The sequence below is a fragment of the Aotus nancymaae genome, unplaced genomic scaffold, assembly GCF_030222135.1.
Source record: "Aotus nancymaae isolate 86718 unplaced genomic scaffold, 86718_ANA_hifiasm-v0.15.2.pri h1tg000002l, whole genome shotgun sequence".
NCBI classification, from domain to species: Eukaryota; Metazoa; Chordata; class Mammalia; order Primates; family Aotidae; genus Aotus; species Aotus nancymaae.
The window spans coordinates 44,788,122-44,810,933 of NW_026988413.1; the positions used below are offsets into that span (position 1 = coordinate 44,788,122).

The 22,812-nt window shown below is 37.5% G+C and overlaps 1 protein-coding gene and 1 pseudogene across 4 annotated transcripts in view; both read left to right on the forward strand.

Moving 5' to 3' along the window:
• IMMP2L (inner mitochondrial membrane peptidase subunit 2) overlaps window positions 1-22,812 on the forward strand; it is an 895,580-nt gene that overhangs the window by 30,147 nt on the left and 842,621 nt on the right. For all 4 annotated transcript variants that reach the window (XM_021673286.2, XM_012457018.2, XM_064374423.1 and 1 more), the window contains exon 3: window positions 14,907-15,043. In XM_021673286.2, the coding sequence (XP_021528961.2) occupies window positions 14,909-15,043 (135 nt within the window). In that variant the 5' untranslated portion in view covers window positions 14,907-14,908. The remainder of the gene's footprint in view (window positions 1-14,906; window positions 15,044-22,812) is intronic.
• LOC135269681 (keratin, type II cytoskeletal 8-like) lies at window positions 11,252-12,690 on the forward strand (annotated as a pseudogene).

Here is a 22,812-nt window from a genome sequence, read left to right on the forward strand (position 1 = left end):
ATGTTTGACTTACCTGGAATTTATTTTCTTATAATGAATTTAATACATATCCACCTTTGATTTAATTCTCCCTCCAAATTGTAGCTAGTTGTTTCAACATAACTTGTTAATTCTACTTCTTCTCTTCCCAGTATGAATGTCAACTTAATCAAATACCAAATTTCTTCGTGTCCTTGGATCTTTTTGTGCATTTAGTATTGTATTAGTCATTTCTGCAGAACAACCACCAAAATCGGTGGCTTAACACATTTATTATCCGACACAGTTTCCATGGGTCATCAGAAATTTAGGAGTGGCTCAGCTTTGTAGTTTAGATTTAGTGTTTCTCTTACGGCTGAAGTTAAGATTTCGTCTCTAGCCACAGTCATTAGAAGGCTTAACTGAGGCTGGAGAGTCTGCCTTGAAAGCGGCTCACTCACTGGGTGGTTTGTGGTGTGGCTGTTGGTTCAGTTCCTCTCCATGGACTTCTGCCAGGGCTGGCTTCCCTCATGACAGGGTGAGCTGGTTTGCCTAAAAGTAATGATCCGAGACAGAGGAGAAAGAGCCTGGGAGAAGCTATTCTTTTTACAACTAGCCTCAGAAGTCACATACCATCACTTATGTCACGTTTTGTTTGTTAGAAGCAGGTCACTAAGTCCGACTCGTGCTTAAGGGAAGCGGAATTAGGTTTCACATTATGAAAAATGTGCCTGTTAAATAATTAGTACACATTTTGAAACTACTTCCGCTTCCTTTTGTTTCATTTGTATATTTGTCCGCTTCTGTACTAATATCATACCTTTTAATACATTTCTTCTTTTAAAGAGTCTTATATCAAGCTAATAGGATGTCACATAATGCCACACTGTACTGTATTTGACAACCTTTAGCTTTTACTGGTCAAGTGTCTGAAAGTAGATATACCAACTTATATTGATAATAATCTAGTGACATTTTAGGTTGCTTTATTTCTCCAATTTCTCATGCTTCTTTGGAATCATATAGTAAGGATCATTGTATTTCATTGCAGATGCCTGCCTATAACACATTTAAATAAATTGTTTGATGCTATTTCATGCTTCCATGAGTAATTTTGAATGTTTTGATTGGCATTTACATAGTAACAAGGGTATTACATGTTGATTAAATTTCACAGATATCTTAAAACAGTGTCTTCTAATTTGTAGGCGAGTATGCAAAAATCAAAACAAGGCATATGAGTGTGGAGAATAATCTAAATAAGATCACAGTTCCATATGCTGCAGTACTTACCAGAGGCTCATTATAATCCCTGAACTTTTTGTTCAGCAGACACCTGAGTCTAGGTAGTGCTGTGCTCCATCTGCCTTTATCTCCAGGCCACTCAGGATAAGCTTCTTTGTACTCTGACCTCTTGGCTGTTTTTATTTATACATTTATTTTTCCTTTTTTTTTTTTTTAACATATGCTGCCAACTTGGCATTTGTTTCCATTTCAACAAGTGTGTATGTGTGTTTGTGTGTACACTTATAAGCTAAAAGGACCACAAGCACTTATTCCAAAGGAGTTTATTTTTGTTGCTTTCACCGTAAATTGCATAAATCTTTTCCTCTGGTTTGCATCTTCAGTACTCAGCCTGTATCATTGCTGTTGGAGCTCCCCATGGACTTGCAGCTGCCATACATGGGTTGCAGGCACCCTTCCAAATCTTTAAGCCATAGTTTGAACAGATTTGAATTTTGACAGACTAATCAGAGCCTTAATGTGCTTCCCTGATGAGGAAGCCTGTGTTTCTAATTTTTTGTATTTATCATTTTGTAAAGAGTAGTAATAGTCCCTGGGCTAGGTATAAGTTTGCGGGTTAAATTGTATTTTTCATTCCTACTTTTTTGTGACTTTCTCTTTCCATCTATGTCCCTTGGGGTCTAGTGGCCTGGTTGTTTTGAGAAGCCTTCCTTCTCCTTACTCCCAACCCTGAAAAGCCATGTTGTAGGTATGATTTGAGTTGATATGGCATTCTAAAGGCATTTGCATTCTAAAGAAAGCAATATATTTGAGGCATGAAGGGTAGGGATCAGGATACCATTTTCATGAGACCCAGAAACCATGTTCTTTAAAACAGTTTTTCAATTTTGCTTATTGTTAAGCCCTAATAAGACCCTTGTGCCACTCTAAAATAAGACAGAAGTAGGGCTGCTATGTAAGAGAAGTGAATATGAAGCAGTGTTAGATAATAGGAAAAAATGTGAGGTAGCAAAGTGGATAAGGAACAGCAAAGCTTGATACTTGGATTACTGTGCATCAGAAACTGGCTGTCACATGGTTGCTAGTGATATTTTTCCATTACTCATGATATTGCCTAGTGCCCACTTTCTAATACTTTGTTTATTTTGTACATTTCATTTTTTAGGTTCTGAGTAGTATTAACTTTTTCTTATTTCCCCTGTCTTACTTCTTCTAAGTTTTGATTTTCGAAAGGTTCTTGAGATTTTTTTTCTAAAAAGAGTCCTTTTTCCATTTATAGGCTTTCTTAATTTTTTTAAAGCCAATTTTGAACACAGCCCAAACGTCAACTAATGCAGTATTTTCTTCTTAGCTACTCAGTAAATATTCCTGATGCTGGTAATGTATCCTTTTACTAACCCACTGTATTATTGCTTCAAGAAAAAATGGACTTATGGTGAAATAGTTCAGTATCCTCTAATTGCTTTGCTTGGGTTATGGATAAGTACCTGGTCTGTTTCATGTACACACATATTTAAGTCCCCACATTGTTAGCTTCAAATTCACCTTGCCTTTAGCTTCTACTTAATGATAGCAGTTATACTTTTCTATTAAATTGGAAAAAAATAGAGTACAGTGTTGAAATCCAAATTTTGTGGTTATTAGGGTTTAAAGCTTACCAAGCTTCTCCTTGCTAATGGTTATCATTTAATAGGATTTTTCTCTTTCTATAAAAAGCTATTCACTGTCTTATTAATTTTTATGGTAAACTATTTTTGCAAATTTAATTCATTTTAATAACTGAAATTTGAGATTAGGACTTAGTTGTAAAGAATGTCAAATGATGTGTATTTGGAGTTACAGGATAAGGATAAATTACAGGATTTTAGAGGCCTAGAATATGGTTAATGGATTTTGATTTATATGGTTTCCAAAGATATTGTAGCCATGAAGATGTCCATATTGATGAGAAAACAAAAAAATTCATATTCAGTCTTATGTCTCACCTGTCTTAATATATATCCTGTTTCCTGATCTGGCCAGCATTCTTGCTATCTCAGATAGGCTGTTTGCATCTTTATTCTAATTATATTTTTCTTTTATCTGAGTTACTTAACAAATGTAATTTATTCTTTTATTTCCAAAATTTTTAGGAAAAATTTTAAACATACAGAAACATTCTAGGAATTTTATAATGAACATCTTAAAACCCATCACCTACATTCTAATTCATTTTTTTCTTTTTAGCGTTTCTCATCATGAATTTCTTTCTTGTAATTCCAGCCCTTTTCTTCCTTTTTTTTTTTGTTCCTCAGTGACTATTATATAATTTATTCCTGTGGTCCAGTTCTGGTACTAAGTCATATATTTCCTTTTATTTTGTTTTTTTAAAAATCTCAAGACACGTAAGTGCTGAACACATTTTTGTTAACTGATGAATACCAGTACATATGATTGGCCTAACTGGTCAAATCTTAGAGCAGCATGAGGTTCAAAGCAGAACAAAATGATTATGTATTAGGTGCCTTATCATCTAGAAGACGGACTTTATTGGTTTATTGTCTGTAATGGACATCCTTAATTCTGTTATCCTTTTTTGATTTGTTATTACTAGTCCTCTTCCTTACACATAGCTAGTGCTTTATCTGAAGTAATACCCTTTATTTGATGATCTTGCCATTTTCTTTACGCAAATGCTTACGTAAACAAAACAAAACAAACACGTTAGAACACTTTGAACCTCTGGAAACCTTGGAGGTTTCTCAGATAAAAAATTTTGCCTTAGTGAGATAAAGTAATTTGTCACACTGTTGAATCACAATTTGAACTGAGATCTTAGATTCAAAGCCTACCAGGTTTTCACTGACTTTCCCTCTTTGCTGATGCTGCTTCTGAAGAGCACCTTGGACAGGGTGGGGCCTGCTGTTCCACTGAATCAGAGGGAAGGGTGTATGTTTACACGTTAAAGGAGTCCTTACCAAAAATCAGGAAGCCTTTATGAATTTCTTTATCCTAGTTGTATTTTCTTTACAGTTGTACTAGAGCATGACCTTGAAATTCGTCTTTTACATATTGCTGACTTAAAATTGAATACATCAGTTTTAACCTCTCTTCTCTTAGTATCCAGATGCTTATCAGTTTACCAATAGAAAGTTAACAATTATCTCCATGAAAGAAGCAATTTTAGAGGGATTAGCTTCATCATTGTATCAGGTGACTTTTTTATTGGGTATCTTTGCCAGAAAATGACTAACTTTATGCCTTACATAATTACATTTCTCCTCCTTTGTTATTTTTGGCTAGTTTTCCTCTTTCTTTCTTATTTCTGTTTTTGTGTATGTGCCATTTTGATCTTTGCTGAGAATTTTCAAGTGAGAACTACTAAGTCAGACAAGATAAAAGATAAAGAATTAGATACTGGTATTCATGTTCTAAAGTATACTAAATGTTAGTTTGTAAAACATTGTTTATATTTATAATGTGAAAGGAAGGAGCAAGGTGGTCCAGAAAAAATTTTTTAAAATTGCTTTCTGTAGATTATTTGCCAAGATCTGCTTCCAGTGGAACAAAAATTGTTCTAATTTATCAGTTTTTCTTTTTCATCCTTGTATTATTCCAAATTTGTCCAAATGTCTTTAGGCTCTATTTGCCAAGCCAGGGTATTGGTACCAGGGGCTGCTAGAAAGATCCATGGAGGATGATAGCTGTATTATGTGTGATCATATATTTGTTTCTTGTGATCTTGTCTCTATGGGTTGGTCAATCTGGTGTCTTAACGTAGTGTCTAGCACAAAGTAGGCACTTAATGTTGAAAGAATGAAAATAAAAACTCTACATGAGAAAGGAACCATGCTTTGGTTGAAAATACAGAACCATGGCCTTGTTCTGTATCACACATTTATCTCTTAGTACAATTCCAGACTGATTCAGGAATTGCGTGTCAGATTTGCTTGGATCCCCACTCTCGTATTCTCTGATATTCATAGTTTGATGGTTTCCTCTTTATAAACAAAATCTTGACTTTGTGTAGGCTTATTATGATGATTGAAAGGTTATATTTTACATAAGATACTGCTTTATTTTCCTCTTACCTTCAAACCTCCCACACAACTTTTAAATAGTTTTTATAATTAGGATGACTTGTGGTGGATTTATCCACCTGGTTGCCATGGATGAGTGATTGGTGACTTTGTACAAGCTAAAATATAAGCAGGCTTAAGAACAATTTTAGATGAATTCATGCATGATCAAGTCACAAGTTGTTATGGAAAGCAGAGAAATTTATAGTGTGGGTTGTTACGTGGTTGAGGTCAGCATCACCAAGAAACTCTTACTTGTAAGTGCTATATGCCAGGTGGCAAATATGATTTCAGTTGATTCTGAAAGCTTATTTAAAAAATATCCTCAGTTTTAGAACTTCAGCAATGAAGCAGGTATACTTACAATTTTAAGCAATAATTTTCTCAGGAGCAGTGTTTTGAACCGAAGGGCCTTGCATAGTTACAAGAAGAGTGAGATAAAAATTGTTCCCTTTTTGTCGAGGATGGTTTTAGTACCTCATTGTTTTTGCTTAGATGAAAATTTTCTCAGAGGAAGTCAGGGCTAGGTACTTACTAGTGTGGTGGTTTTAAGCATTTAAGGTGTGAACAAAAGACCAGATTATCTGAGTGATTCTTTGACAATTTACATAGACAAGGAGATGCATTAACTTTGCCAGTATGTGAATGTCATTAAACTTTAAGAAAATTATTGGATATGACAACATAGAAATGTTGTGTTCATTTCTTTATGTATGTATAGCTTCTTTAGTATTTATATGATAGAAACTTTTAACAGTGTGTTATTATGAAATATAGGTGCCCCTCACAATTCAGATAAGACAGGACTGAATTGAACCTTTTATTTTTGAGCCTCTGAAAATAGCAACCACTTGTACCTTGTTTTCAGTGTATCTTTTATTGCCCTTGCTTCCTTGGCTTTGAGTAGGATCTGCACACTATTGGATTGAGGTACCTCCCACATGCTCCTTTATAATCTCTCAGAAAAACACTTGCCCTGACTTTGTTGTGCAGGCGATGGTGGCAATGCTCTGGTCAGCAGTGGAGTTGAGGAAATGAGAAGTGAAAGAGCAATGGCTTTCAAGTCTTTACCTATATTTAAAATGTTCTTTACATGATTTGCCCTGGTTTTAGCTCCCTTACTGCTGTATCTTTTAACCAGTTGTTTAATAAAAGTCAATCCTTTTTTATTTTGAACACTTGAAAGGTCTCAAACCATAAAGGCAATTTAATTTTTCTTAGTCAATAATCATCTCAGTATTTGTTTTGGTATCTGCCAAAGTTCTTAAGAAACAGTTAAAAAACAATGAAAAATTATAGAAATAATTCTGGGCTTAGAAAGAACCTTAGATATTAAATCTAACCCGTACTTCCCTACTTTTTTTGGAGACAGGGTCTTGCCCAGTCACCCAGGCTGTAGTGTGGTGGCAATGTCGTAGCTCACTGCAGCCTCAAATTCCTTAGCTCAAGCAGTCGTTCCGCCTCAGCCTCCCAAGTATCTAGGACTCCAGGTGTATGCTACTATGCCTGGCTAATTTTTAAATTTTTAGTAGAGATGGAGTCTTGCTGTGTTGCCCAGGCTGATCTCAAACTCCTGGCCTGAGTGACCCTCTTGCTTGGGCTCCCAAATAAGTGGCTTCTTGTTACACATGAGGAAACAGTCTCAGAAGTGACTTGTTCAAAGTCATGGAGCTGGTTATAGACAGAAACAGATATCCACCTCAGGTCTTCTGAGTCTTATTACCATGCTCCTTTTTGGGTACTAGTGACTGAGTGGAGTTTAAGTAATATAGGTGAACATTATTGGAAAAGAAGACTCCTCTTCTGAAGTCTCAAAATTCAGGGAATGTGAATTTAATAAAACTTTTATTAATGTTTCCCCCTTAATTTATATTTTAACCATGTATACTACCTTATAACTAAGATAGCTGTGGCATCATATTTGGAAGCATTCCGTTTCTATCCTTCAGATATCCTCAACTATTTTGTGAAGGTCCATCCGTGCAGGGCATGATGAACAGCAAAGAGAAGACATGCTTTTATTCTGTGCTCTTAAAAGTAGTGAACATTTGACAGAACTTTCCAGAAGTTTCCAGATATATGACAGCCTGCATTGACTACATAAAAAAACATTGTAGTTAGTTAAATATATTAAATGCTGCATAAAGAGGAAATGATCTTGCTTAGTGTTATTTGTACTACTTAGAACAGCAGAGACTGGAGCGACATTGTGGTTTGTTCATTGTGATGGGATAGAGTTCAGCACTGGTGTTACCCCATATTATCTGTATATCAAAGTGACTTCCTAGGGCAGATACCATCTTTCTTTTTTAGAAACCAGCAAAAGTTCAAAGAAGAAGATAATAATCGTCTCCATTCCCAGTGTCTAGAATTAACCACTGCTAGCCTTTTGATACTGCTTTCTTCCCTCTTTCAGTATACTTTAATAATTACACAAGTAACATATGGGTGGTTGTTAAAACAATATAAATATTCCATTTTAAATACTTTTATGTGCACATATAAATGTACATAGAAATATAAAGTATTGTTTAGTGAGAGTTTTTGAATGGTTTATACTCTATGCTTAGCTACCTTTATGTCCTGTGTACTTAGTATTACTGCTTGATATTCAGTAAATAAATGCTACTGAATTAAAAATTCACATGCTATGCAGCCATAAAAAAAGATGAGTTCATGTCCTTTGCAGGGGCATGGATGAAACTGGAAACCGTCATGCTTAGCAAACTGATATAAGAACAGAAAACCAAACACCGCATGTTCTCACTCATAAGTGGGTGTTGAACAACGAGAACCCACGGACACAGGGAGGGGAACATCACATACTGGGGCCTGGGGAGTGGGGGGCTAGGGGAAGAATAGCAGGGCGCCGGGGGATTGGGGAGGGATAGCATTAGGGGAAATACTTAATGTAGATGACGGGGTGATGGATGCAGCAAACCACTACCATGGCATGTGTATAACTGTGTAACAAACTTGCACAATCTGCACATGTACCCCAGAACTTAAAGTATAATAAAAAAAGAAAAAAAATTCACATAATGAATTTCGTATATACTTCTATCCAAACTGAACTTATTTTAGTTTCTTAAACAGCTACATTTTATTTTGCCCCTAGGCCTTCACATATGTTACTGCTTTTGCCTGAAATGCCCAGGACTTGCTTCAAATGCCATTTTAGGGGGATGGGGGTGGAGTGAGGCAGACCTTCCTTGATCATTTTCTGATGAATAGACTGCCTTGTTTCATGCTGTCATGCTTCGGGGCCATCGTCCCTTTTTAATGCTCATCCATTGGAAAAAATTGTTGAAGGGCAGTCTTCCTTGGTATATTGTAATTCTTTGAGGGCAGGGAGGACATCTGCTTGTTTGCTAAAAACAAAGCTTGAGTAATAGAATTATGTGCATATTTTTAGTATTAAATATTTTGGCATGTAATTCAAGAGAATGACAAAATAACAGTGCTTTGACAGGCCACCACAGCCTCTTGATGCTTTCTTATCTCCTTTCTCCCACCATTGCCCATCTATTTCCAGATCCTGTCAGTTTAACTTCCAAAATATACACCTTAAATCTGCCCATTTTAATCCATCTCCACTACCATCCTACTCCAACTATCATCTCTTGCCCTGGACCACTAGAATAATCTGGTTTCCCTATATCCATTTTTGCTCCATCCAGACTTTTAGAGAGATGATCATTTCAAAATGCAGATACGATCATTCACCTCAATTTTAGAGCTTTCCAATTACTTCTCATTTGCTGCAAATCCTTACAAGGCCTGTAAGGTCCTAACTGCTCTGGCATTTATGTTGCTCTCCCATTCATGTCCCACTGTGCTCTTCCACTTCGTATGTGCTTTATCCGCACCAGCCTCCCTTCCATTGTCCACAACATGGTCTCTCCTGCCACAGGGACTTTGCGTCTAACATAGCTGCTCTCTGGAATACCCTTGCCTACCCCATAGTTCTTTATCTAGGTAACCCCTCCTCATTTTTCAGTTCAGTCTCTTTCTCAAAGACCTTTCCTGACCTCTCTGTATCTCCCTCATAGTACTTACTACAACTCTTCTGTGTGTTTATGTGATTATCTGATTGACCCTTATCATTCCATAGTTGGTTGTAAAAACTCAATGAGATCAAGGACTGGGACTGGCCTTGCTCACTGTTTTATGATTCTCTGGTGTCTAACACAGTGCTTGGGGAAGACCCTTAGTAAATCTGGTTGAAAGAATGAATGAGCCAGGTAGTGAGTGAGTGGGTAGATGAGTGGATAGATGATTGAACTGCCTTAGCAGGGGCAGTTTCTGATGGAACCAGGTAGCGGTTAGAAAGTAGAATCTGGTAGTGATATTCATTTTCTGTACAATGTTTGTTCTGAAGATACTTTTTCTTAATCTAGTAAGGAGATAAACTAAATGTGAGAAGACATTCAAGATGATATTTCTTTGCTAACTTTTCCCCATTCTCATTTTAAGAAGGTAATAAACTTGAGGAGTGAGTAAACATCTGACCTTTAAACACTCAAATATCAGTATTTTCCAGAGTTGCTCTATAATCACCTGCAGTGTTTGATTTTGGAGGTCTGAGTGGGAGTGGGGATATTCTTCTTTTTTTTTTTTTGAGATGGAGTCTCGCTCTATAGCCTAGGCTGGAGTGCAGGGGCGCAGTCTCGGCTCACTGCAACCTCCGCCTCCTGGGTCCCAGTTCAAGCAATTCTCCTACTTCAGCCTCCCAAGTAGTTGGGATTACAGGCATGAGCCACCATGCCCAGCTAATTTTTGGATTTTTTAGTAGAGACGGGTTTCACCATGTTGGCCAGTCTTGTCTTGAACTCCTGACCTCGTGATCCACCCCCCTCAGCCTCCCAGAGTGCTGAGATTATGGGCGTGAGCCACCGTGCCTAGCCAGAGATCTTCATTTTTAAGCATGTCAGTCAAGGCGAGCTTGGGAGACACTACCCTGGAATTATTATCTGCGAGTTGTGTGACTTAAACAGGAGTGTAGACCCCTTAAAATAACTTTGAAGATATCAGACTGATCAAAGAGGAATTGACTATTTACTGCTGAGCCATTTCCTTTCTCTTCTTCATAGTAACACAGTTTTTTTTTTCTATGTACACGGGAGCATTTTATAAATTATTTGTGCATCCAGATATTTTATAATCTGAAATCTTTGGACTTATTTTTTACTTATATTTTGGAGGCATCAAAAAGAAAAGATGTGGAGGTCATTCAGTTTTTACATTTACTCTAAGACTGATGTTTATGTTGTTAAACCTGTGGTTAGAATTGTTTTCAGAGAGACTGAGCTAATGAAATACAATATTCAGGAAAATGCATCTTTTGCATCTTGAAGGTACTGATTTGATAAATATGCCAAAGTTACTCTTCTATATCAAGGTGAGTAATATATGATAAATGGGACCTTTGTAAAATAGTCCATTGAAAAAGTATATAAATCTTTTGTAGAGATAAACAAAAGGAGTCAGTAAAGGTGTTTTGGTTCTAGGCAAAAGCTGTCGTTGAAGAGAAATTAGTTTTACTCATGGGCTCAGATTAAAGCTGGATATCAGGTTTACTCTTTTAGGAGTGTAGTAGTTAACTCTGCTCACAGAAACAGTCAGTACCTTGGGCCAAATACATTTCTTGAATACCAGATGTGTGAACTCATAAGCTTTAACTTAAGATTATAGTTGTTAGATGAGTTTGAATGCAAACATGTTTTTAAATTGCTTGTTTTCTAAAGTTAGTCTGAGTTACATTTATTTTGGTTAGATATAAAAAGATTACTGGTTTAGGTGAATGTTATATGCAATATATGTTGATAAAAGTATAAAAAGAGTATTGGTCTTCATTACTTACTGTGCATACATACAGCCCTCATGGATGTCAGATACAGTAGATCATTAAGAATTAGCCAATTTAACCAAGAAGCAGCTTCTTTGCTCCTTCTGGAATCTCCACCTGATTCAGCCTACCTGCCTCCAGCATGTCCATCAGGGTGACCCAGAAGTCCCACAGGGTGTCCACCTCTGGCCCCCGGGCCTTTAGCAGCCACTCCTACACGAGTGGGCCTGATGCCCACATCTCCTCGAGCTTCTTCTGAGTGGGCAGCAGCAGCTTCTGGGGTAGCCTAGGCAGAGGCTATGTTGGGGCCAGTGGCATGGGAGGCATCACCGCCGTCATGGTCAACCAGAGCCTGCTGAGCCCCTTTAACCTGGAGGTGGACCCCAACATCCAGGCCGTGTACACCTAGGAGAAGGAGCAGATCAAGACCCTCAACAATAAGTTTGCCTCCTTCATAGACAAGGTATGGTTTCTGGAGCTTCAGAACAAGATGCTGGAGACCAAGTGGAACCTCCTGTAGCAGCAGCAGATGGCTCAGAGCAACATGGACAACATGTTTGAGAGCTAAATCAACAACCTTAGGTGGCAGTTGGAGACTCTGGGCCTGGAGAAGCTGAAGCTAGAGGTGTAGCTTGGCAACATGCAGGGGCTGGTGGAGGACTTCAAGAACAAGTATGAGAATGAGATCAATAAGCATACAGAGATAGAGAATGAATTTGTCCTCATCAAGAAGGATTTGGATGAAATTTACATGAACAAGGTAGAGCTGGAGTCTCGCCTGGAGGGACTGACTAACGAGATCAGCTTCCTCAGGCAGCTGTATGAAGAGAAGATCTAGGAACTGCAGTTCGAGATCTCGGACACGTCTGTGGTGCTGTCTATGGACAACAGCCGCTCCCTGTACATGGACAGCATCATTGCTGAGGTCAAGGCGTAGTATGAGGAGTTCGCCAACTGCAGCTGGGCTGAGGCTGAGAACATGTACCAGATCAAGTATGAGGATCTGCAGATGCTGGCTAGGAAGCACGGAGATGACCTGTGGCTTACAAAGACTGGGATCTCCTAGATGGACTGGAACGTTAGCCGGCTCCAGGTTGAGATCGAGGGCCTCAAAGGCTAGAGGGCTTCCCTGGGGGCCACCATTGCAAATGCTGGGCAGTGTGGGGAGCTGGCCGTTAAGGATGCCAATGCCAAGTTGTTCGAACTGGAGGCTGCCCTGCAGCGGGCCAAGCAGGACAAGGTGTGGCAGCTGCATGAATACTAGGAGTTGATGACCATCAAGCTGGCTCTGGACATCGAGATTGCCACCTACAGGAAGCTGCAGGAGGGCGAGGAGAGCCAGCTGGAGTTGGGGATGCAGAACATGAGTATCCATGTGAAGACCCCAGCGGCTATGCAGGTGGTCTGAGCTTGGCCTATGGCCTCACAAGCTCTGGCCTCACCTGTGGTCTGGGCTCCAGCTCCTTCAGCTGCACCAGCTCCTTCAGCCACACCAGCTCCACCAGGGCTTTGATTGTGAAGAAGATCGAGACCTGTCATGAGAAGCTGGTCTCCGAGTCCTCTGACATCCTGCCCAAGTGAAGAGCTGCAGCAGCCCCTCTCAGCCTGGCCCTCCTGCAGCTGCTCCAGAGCCCAGGAGGGAGACCCCTGCACAAGATAGCACAGGGAACAGCAAACCCACCTGAGGCTCAGCCCTAGCCCTCAGCCCACCTGCAGGGGTGTGGTGGGGGATGGAGGGGGAGTTTACTGCCTGGGGACCCTCCTTGCTCATGCTTCCAGCTATAAAACAGTTCAATTGCTTTTTTTTTCTTTTGTCCAAAATAAACAGCTAGCAGTGCTGAAAAAAAAATTTAGCCAATTTAGATTATTATTCATCTTTTTCTTGTGATATATTAAAGATTTTGGAGGGAATTAGTGGTTGAGTATTTTTATTTTTATTTTCTAAGTGAACAGATAACATTTTTTTTTTTTTTTTCCTAGCCCTGTCAGAAAAAAAGAATTCTCCAAAGTCATCTAGGGCAATGGCTTTTAAACTTTTTTGGCAATGACCGCATGAAGAAAAACATTTTATATAGCAACCCAGGACTCACTTTTATACATACACACACACAAACATATACACATTGCAGCAAATAAGGGTTTGTAGCTTCACAAAACTGTACTTATCCTTAATGTATAACAGACTATAATTCTAGTCTATTGTATTTCATTTTTTTAAAAAATGCTAGTTTCAAATCATTACATTGTTTTTTTATGACCTACTAATGGGTCTTGACCTGGAGTTTTATGTAAACAGATTTAAAAATATCAAAGTCATTGGATATCCATGCACAGAAGAATACAGTTAGACCCTTATCTCTCACCATATACAAAAATTAATTCAAAATGGATTAAACACTTAAATGTAAGACTTAAATCTATGAAATTACTAGAAGAAAACATAGAAGAAACACTTCACGACACTGAAGTCTTGGTAAGAGTTTTTTGGATAAGACATCAAAAGCACAGGCAACAGCAAAAGACAGACAATGGGGATTACATCAAACCAAAAAGTTTCTGGGCAGCAAAGGAAACAATCATCGTAATGAAGAGATAACTTGCAGAATGGAAGAAAATATATGCAAACTATACTTCTGACCTGAGGCTAATATCAAAAAATGCATGATAATATCCAAAACACATGTCAGATCTATCATAGATTTCATTGTTGTATTAGTTAGGATCAGTTTGGCTACTATAGTGAAGGCCAATATTGCAGTTTAAACATGATATGGCTGGGCACAGTAGCTCACACTTGTAATCCCAGCCCTTTGAGAGGCTGAGGCCAGAGGATTGCTTAAGGCCTGGAGTCTGAGACTAGTCTGGACAACATAACAAGACCCATACTCTACAAAAATAAAAGTAAAAAAACTTAGCTGGGTGTGGTGGTGTGCACCTGTAGTTCCAGCTACTTGGGAGGCTATGGAGGGTGGATGGCTTGAGCCCAGGAGTTTTAGGCTGCTGTGAGCTATAATCTTGCCACTGGACTCCAGCTTGGGTGACAGTGAGACCCTGTTTAAAAACAAAAACAAGAAAAACAGTGCAAGTGATTTATCTCTGATTTAACAGTCCAGGTGTAAGCACCGCAGGATAGTGTGGTGCCACCATGGTGTTGCAGACCTAGGATCCTTCTATTTTCTTGCTTTGTCATCTTTACTTGAAGCTTTTATCTTGTAGTTTGAGATGGCCACTCCTGCTTCTACCACCATATTGTTACTATTACAATTATAAAACGGGGAAGAAAAGGGAGAGCATCCTCCTTTTAAGGGTGCAACCTAGGAGTACTCTTCCTACTCATGCTGTTGATGAAATCTAGTGACATGGTCACACTTAGCTGCAAGGGAGGCTGGAACACAGTCTTCAGCTGGGTGGCCACATGTTTCACTGAAACTTTTATTACTGTAGAAGAGAACAGATATCAGGGGTATAAGGCATATCTTCATCTTAATAGCAGCAGAAAAGGATTTACTTTTGGAATGCTTATTTTTTTCTAACTTATTGTTTTGTGGGGAGAAATTTCCCATTGAAGTTATAAAGTGGCCTGGAGTTGTGGAAAAGAGTTAGTCTGAGTTCATGTATTTCACTTTGGGACTTTAAGTTTAAAGTCAAATTTATTCTAATGGTTACAGGAGTGAGTGTGAAATATATTAAGAGACAAGATTGCCCTTCTCTAACTCACTTTTCATGTACCATTTTTATGTCTTTGTTTTTCACCTTTCTTGAGACTGGTTTCATAGTTGTTTTCTTTGTATTTTTAGGTATGGCACAGTCACAAGGGTGGGTGAAAAGATACCTCAAGGCCTTTTGTAAAGGCTTCTTTGTGGCGGTGCCTGTGGCAGTGACTTTCTTGGATCGGGTCGCCTGTGTGGCAAGAGTGGAAGGAGCATCAATGCAGGTGAAAATGAATATAACTTCATTGTTTAAAGCACATGCTTCATTGTTTTTCAAGCACTAGAAATGAGAATGCTGATTATTATTCCTATTCTGGGAAGAGGGTTATAAAAAGGCATTGAAACGAAATTTTACTTTACTAAATTTCTTCTTAAGGTTTTCTAGTACAGTCATAAGCAGAGGAGAGGTTAATAAAAGTAACTGTCAGTTCTCTGGGTCTGTAATTTAATCTTTTCTGAGAATTTTAAATGGAGATTCTTAATAAATTATACTAAGTGACACTATTTTCTGTAAATATGGCCCTATTTGGATATCCTTTTAATGCCAAATTATTAGTGTAGTTGCAAGATGGGTTTGAGTCACAATCAGTTGCTCTATTGTTATATAGGTATATGATTTCAGTTTGTAGAAATGTCTAGACCAATGATCCCAGATATTCAATTGTGTTTTTTAAGCATGTTGCTAATTGAAAAGATTAAGTGCAGTTTACAGTGGAAGAACTTTGGAGTGGAGATTTCTGAAAGTTTTGTGCAAATAGTCTTCTGGAATAACTTAGAGAAAATTCTGTTGTCCTAAAGTTGATGTCTAGAACCTAGCTGTTTTAGTAAGTTTATGCAGTTAAGTAGAATTTGCATTTTGTTATAGGATTTGGTTTCTTCCATTATTGATATGTATTAAGTTCATGCATTGTGCCAAATAGTTGTATAAAACAAATAACTAAAATGAATATATAAGCTTCTAAAAAATTAAAATTATACAGAGAATAACCATCTTAGTTTTTTTTTTTCTTTTTGTTTTAGTTAGAAGTAGTTAAGGGCATAGGTATTATCTTTAAGGTGTTAGAATTAGTTTGATTTATTTATTATAATTATGGTATTGAAATTCTTCCTCAGTTCTGGTAGTCAGTGAGACGAAGAAGGTCAGGGAATCCTTTAGCTTCTTTGGGAGAAGCTAAACTTTTAAAGCAGGACTGCTTTTTTATTCCACTTCCATCATTTGAGCAGGGCCTTCTCTTGGGCAGGAGATTCTCATCTCAACCCTTGTCTTTCAGGTTCTCTCCATAGTGGGTCACCAGCCCAAAGCAAACTGGTCACTTACTTTGAATGCAAAAATATTTTAATGTAGGGGTACAGTAAACAGAAAGGGAGGTTTACAGGCATATGGCTTTAACTATACTTTAACATGTTTAATATATAATGTATTTTACACTTGTTGATTCTTTAATCTGGAATTCCTAGCAGGCTTGTATTAGACCCAGTCTTTAGGGAAATGTAGACTTTCTTTGCTGAGCTTTGGAGTCAGAGTCTTCACTTCAGATTGAAAATGCCTTCTCCACAGCTGTCCACATTCCTTTTTAAATCCATCCACAGGCATGTATCTTTTGGTAACACATAATCCAGTTAATAATGATTTGTTTCCCTGATTTTGTTACTGCTGTCTTGCTGTACAGCTATCACTCTTCTAAGAATGAATTTTCCAGAACACAAAATCTCCTTACTTTGGATCTGATGATATTCCAGAGGATCATGTGGCAATCATAATATCCCAGTCTTCATATTTTTAACTCGGTATATTCCTACTGAACATCTATGTTCATGGCTTGTGCTGAGAGCCAGAGAAATTCATTATAAAACGTAAGGTACAGGTCTTGCTTACAAGACCTTGTCTGTCTTATGAAAGGACAAGGTTTATCCCCAGAGAAGAAGGCAGTGAAGAAAGTGTTAAATCTAGTTATTCCTAAATGTCAGTTCATGGACTAAAGCCAGGTTTGCATTAGGTATATTTGAATTTGCAGAGGTATTTGAATTTCTTGCAGTATTCCTAGGCCCTACCCCTAAGAAGTGAAATTTATTATGTTAGAATTTGTTTGGTATATTATGTAGCGTTTCCTTGGCTACTGGTATTAGGAAAATAGTTCGAATTAACTTTGGTATAAAGGAAATTTATTGGAAAGCTTATTCTATACACACAAGGAAGGCAGGAGTGAGGCAATTGCCAGGGACAACTAGAGCCAAGACTTGAATGCCTCCAGAGTGCTCTGTCTTCTTTCTAAGTTCTTCTCTGCATCTTGGCTTAGTTCTCTCAGACCAGCTTTCCCTGCATAGCAGGGCACATGGCCACTGACAGCTTGTAAGCCCAGTTTCTTCACCACCTGAGAGAGATTGCTCCTACTGCCTTAGTTTCAGTTTGAAATATCTTGGGGAAGGACTGTGATTTATTAAGCTTGGGTCACATGCCCTGGTCCATACAACTATTCAGATCAACTTTGGCCACCAGGATGGGGAAATGTTGGTCCAGCTTTGAACAAGTCCACACCCCAAGCCCCTGGCTAGGCCAAGTGATCTGTAAGAAAATGACAACATCTCTTTGAATCACATTGTTCTAAGTGAATTGGGGATGGAGTACAGGTGACATTTCCTAGAGGAAAGAGGGTGCTATTTTCAGAATCCAAGGAGAATGGAATTCTAGGAAGAAAGGAAAATACGTTTTTACAATTGGGTCTGTATTTTATGAATTTGAGACCAACTCTAAGTGTAACAGATAATTTAATTTACAGTTTCATTAAATACCAGTAAATCGTGCTTATAATTAAGAGCAGAAATTACAATAATGAGATTTAAGGGTTAACTCATTCAACATATTTGAAGACATCTTTGCTACTATACAGCTTTGATGAACTAAACATGCTTAGGTCATGGGGTTCAACAGAATTTTTGACAATTGGGATAAATTCTTCTCTTTAAATTTACCTGATGACTCAAGGACTGAAATAGCTGGCATGGTATGGAGATCTCTGGAAGTCCCTGAGCATCCTGCAAGGAACACAGCTGCTTTTCTTGACTCTGGGAAAAACCACCCTTCAAGGTCACTCAGCAACTTGTAGACACATTATTTAAGAAAAATCCAAGGATTCACAGATCAAATCTCATTAAAGGGACATGTAATACTAGTCCTTTGGGCTTATTGAATAAATACTGTTATGGTAACACTGGAAATTCACTTTGAGTAACAAATTTTGTTGTAAGAATTGTTTTTCAGTTTTTCAAAAATTCTGTTGGTTTGTCATAAGAGGAAGCATGTTTTTAAGATTCTCTTTATGAGAAATACTTATTTTTTAAACGCTACTCAGTGGTTCTTTTTTTTTGGGTTAGGATTTTCAGTATTAATTTGCAATTCATCAAGTATTTGACTAGAAAGGTAGAAGTGATCAAACATGAGGAGTATCAGCTAATTAAAGGCAAACCATAAATGAAAATAAAGCTTCTAATGATGCATTGATACAATTCAATGGAAAATAGGATTTAGTTTATAAAATATTTGATTTCTATACGGCTGTATAGCTATATTCATTTCATTAGATGAGATGTCCCTTTTGCAATGCTCGACACAATAAATGCTGGCACAAATTGTTAGTTAATGATTATTCATACTGACCTATTCCCCTCATGAACATGAATCACTTCTACTGGTTGCTGAAAGGTTACCTATGAAAGTAAATGTTCTTTTTTTTTTTTTTTAAAGAAGCACCACAATACATGACACCAATTTAATTCAGGAAATGAAGACTGATACTGCATACAGTTGAAACTACAGAGGGAATTTATGTAGGTGGAATGCAATTATTCAAATTAGAACTTTAATCGCTTACAGAGGCTTTTAGAGTAAAAGGGTGCCCTAGGAATAGTTTAATGACCTCATGCCAAAGTTTTAGATTTTGAGTGAGAATTCCTGCAGTGGAGTCACTGGTCCCAATAAAAGGTATATGCTTTCCATATTTAAAACTCAGATTTAAGACTTTAAAAAGTAAGTAAAAGAAATTTGAGTCATTATCTTATTTTTTTGCAATTGATATATAATTTTTTTTTTTTTTTTTTTTTTGAGATGGGGTTTCACCATGATGGCCAGGCTGGTCTTGAACTCCTGACCTCAGGTGATCCACCCACCTCGGCCTCCCAAAGTGCTAGGATTACAGGTGTGAGCCACCGCGCCTGGCCTTGATACATAATTTTTACATAGCATTCCATTTTCCTTTTTTCACTTGTATAGTCAGAGGGGAAAACTTCTTGAAAACATTTCTACAAAATTCTGCCTCTCTAAGACTTCTGAGATATATGTATGCAGAATATATTAGGAAAGCAGAGACTATGAAGGAAAATACAGTTTGGTTAGCACTGAGGTCTTTGTTAATCAATAACACACATTTATTTATGGGTTTGAAATTGTCTTGACATTCAGCTACATGTGATTATCTTGTTTCCTGTTGAGTTTGAAATTAAAAGTATTGTCAAAAAGCAAGCAAAAAAGGCTCTTTTGATCTATGTTTTTTTGTTGTTGTTGTTTGTTTTGTTTTTAATTTTAACCTGCAGAGGCTTAATAATACTCAACAGTCATTGTTGGTTGTAACTTATTTTGACACTCTGAGAAGCTCTCAAGAACTTCTCTGCATACAGACTCTCAAGAGAAGAGATATATTGTGATTTATATACCAGCATTTAAGATAGAGTTATGGAGTTTTATGTTACCTGCTAAATTTGCACTTCCAAGATGCTGGGCACCACCTGGCACACATTTCCTCCTGTGCTGACTCCTGTGTCATCACTCGCCTTGGTCTGCTGGGGCTGACGTCAAAGGAAGCCAAGATTTAATGTTGGAATGCTTTATTGGCTTACTTGTGTGCTTTCTGCTCAAATTACTTTTGGCTCAGAAATCTCACCTGATGTTTTACCCCTTAGGATGGTGTAAGTTTTTACATAGTTCTGTAACCTATCATTAATAGAGACTTTGTATTTATAGCAACAAATGTGTGATCCTGAAACAGTTGGCAAATGATAAATTTGTAATGTCCTTTTGTGGATTTTTCTTCACTTCCCATGATAGAATAACTATATGCTTCTGTTTTATATAGCCAGGGTTATATCTGTTATTTAAATACCAACTTTATTACACTTTTTAAACAGTTGTTGTAAATTTAGATTTACACAACAGTTGCAAGAATAGTGCAGAGAACTCCTATGGGTTCTCTACCCAGATATACTAGTTTTCAATATTTTAGTTCATTTCTTTTATTCTCTTTTTTTCCTCTCCCTCTTCTCTCTCTCTTCCTCCTCCTCCTCTTCTCCCTCTCCCTCTGCATTTTTGTGTCCATGAATATATACCCACAAAGAGTCTTATTGAACTATCTTGAGAGTAGGCTGCATACATCATTCCCCTTTAATTCTTAATACACTTATATATTCTTCCTGAATCATGATGCTTGCTGATTGGTATATTAATGCTTTTTTTAGCTGATTTTAAAATTTAACACTTTATTCATAGTAGTATAGAGCTTTAAATACATTTAGAAATGACTCAAGTTCTAAACTTTACATTTGAAACAACTGAAGCTCAGACAGCTAAGGTGCTTTACGTAAGCTCACACAATTATTGAATTTTGGAACTCTTGTCTTTAACCCACTCTGATAATGCTGTCCATTTTACTAAATGATAACTAACAAAAGTTGTGCCTTGTCACTGTTATGATGCCTCTTTATACTATTTCTTCTCACAGTGATGTTTTATTCCATTTTATTTTGGTTTATGGAATGATGTAGTTAGTAAGTTATTTAATTTTGGGATGATTTTGTAGTACATTTAGGACTTAAACAAATATAGAAATTAAGCTTTATGTTATAATGGGGGACGAAAGATTTTAAACTGTGCAGCTCAGGTTGGTGGAAGATACTCTTCTCTTATAAAGTCTAAAGATTATAAGGTTTATAAGAAGGGATTAGACTATCTGGAAATACAGCAGATGAGACATCTTGAAATATTCCCAGTGCAAAACTCATAAAAAATTAAAAAGAAAACATTAATAACTTTAAAAATGTATAACTAACTTGCAGGGAAGCAAGGGAAATTCTCAGAGACCACAATAAGGGGAAATACATATCCAGGGCAGTAAGTATGCATTAAAGTCAGTAGGTGTGGCATGGATATTTGTTAATTGCTGGTCATTTAGAACTTTTGGTTTCACTGGCCACATGGGGATCAGAAGACAAGGCCATAGACTCATACAAGGCAGGAAATTGGAACAGAAATTCTAAATAAAGTCTTAAGGAAATGGATAAACTAAAACAAACATCTCTTCTATAAGAAAAATTGTCTAGGCTCTGAGTAGAGAGAGAAAGCCCTGATGTGGAATTGAGGTTTGAATTCATATTCACTGCACCTGAAAAACCCTAAACTGAGATATTAATTTATAGTGGCCTGGGTTTAGAGCAGCCTCAGACACCAAATTCCCTGGGCACTTGCAGCTTGCAACCAGGCCTTGTAGGATCCCAAAGATGAACTTTGATGAACATTATATCCCAGTAAAAATATTGCATGAGAAAATGAGCTCTGTAAGTGAGAGTCAGAAGCATCCGGTAGCAGAACCAGGCTTTAAAGGCTTTAGAAACTGGAGCTATCAGATATTAAATGTAGTTGAAAAAAATAGAGGAGAAAGACAATAGGAGAAAGCAACAAGAGATTATCTAAAATGGTCAAGCAAAGTACTAATTTTATCACTTGTGCTTTGATATACTGTTTTTTGGGGTAATAATGGTATTTATTGTGGTTATGTTAAAAAAACCCTGTCATCATAGTATGAATCTTATAAAATTTGCAGTGAAATATATAATAGCTGAGATGTACTTTAAAATAATATGTCAGGAAGAAAAGTGTAGTAGGGTTACAGATGAAACAATATTGGCCATGAATTCATAATTGTTGGCTCTGGGTGATGGATTACATAGTGGTTCATTATGCTAGTCCATCTACTGTTTAAAAAACATTTTTATTGCCTGTAATCCCAGCTACTCAGGCGGCTGAGGCAGGGAATTGCCTGAACCCAGGAGGCGGCGGTTGCGGTGAGCCAAGATCGCGCCATTGCACTCCAGCCTGGGTAACGAGCGAACCTCCGTCTCAAAAACAAACAAACAAACAAACAAACAAACAAAAAACACATTTTTATTGAGGTATAATTTATAAACCATTGAATTTACCCGTTGTAATTAATATAATGATGTATTCCAGCTTTATTGAGGTAAACTGGCAAAAATTATATATATTTAAAGTATATTTGATGTTTTCATATGTGTAGACATGATGAAATGATTACCACAAACTAATTAACATACCCATTACTTCACATAGTTACCTTCTTTTTGGTGGTGAGAACATTTAAGATCTACTCTCTTAGTAAAATTCAAGTGTATAATACAGTGTTATTAGCTCTAGTCACATTGCTTTACATTAGACTTCCACAAATTATTTATCCTGCATAACTGAAACTCTGTATACTTTGACCAACATCTTCTCTTTTTCCCTACTTCTCAGCTCTTTGCAATCACTATTCTACTCTCTGCTTCTGTGAGTTAAACTTCTTAGGATTACACATAGAAGTGAGATCATGCAATATTTGTCTTTCTGTGCCTGACTTATTTCATTTAACATAATGTTCTCTACGTTCATCCACATTGTCACAAATGACAAGAATTTCTTCTTTTTAAAGCTGAGGCCGGGTGTGGTGGCTTACCCCTGTAATCCCAGCACTTTGGGAGGCTGAGATGGGTGTCATGAGGTCAAGAGATCGAGACCATCCTGGCCAACTAGTGAAACCCCATCTCCACTAAAATACAAAAATTAAGTGGGTGTGATGGTGTGCGCTTGTAGTCCCAGCTACTCGGGAGGCTGAGGCAGGAGAATTGCTTGAAGCTGAGAGGCGGAGGTTGCAGTGAACCAAGATCACCACTG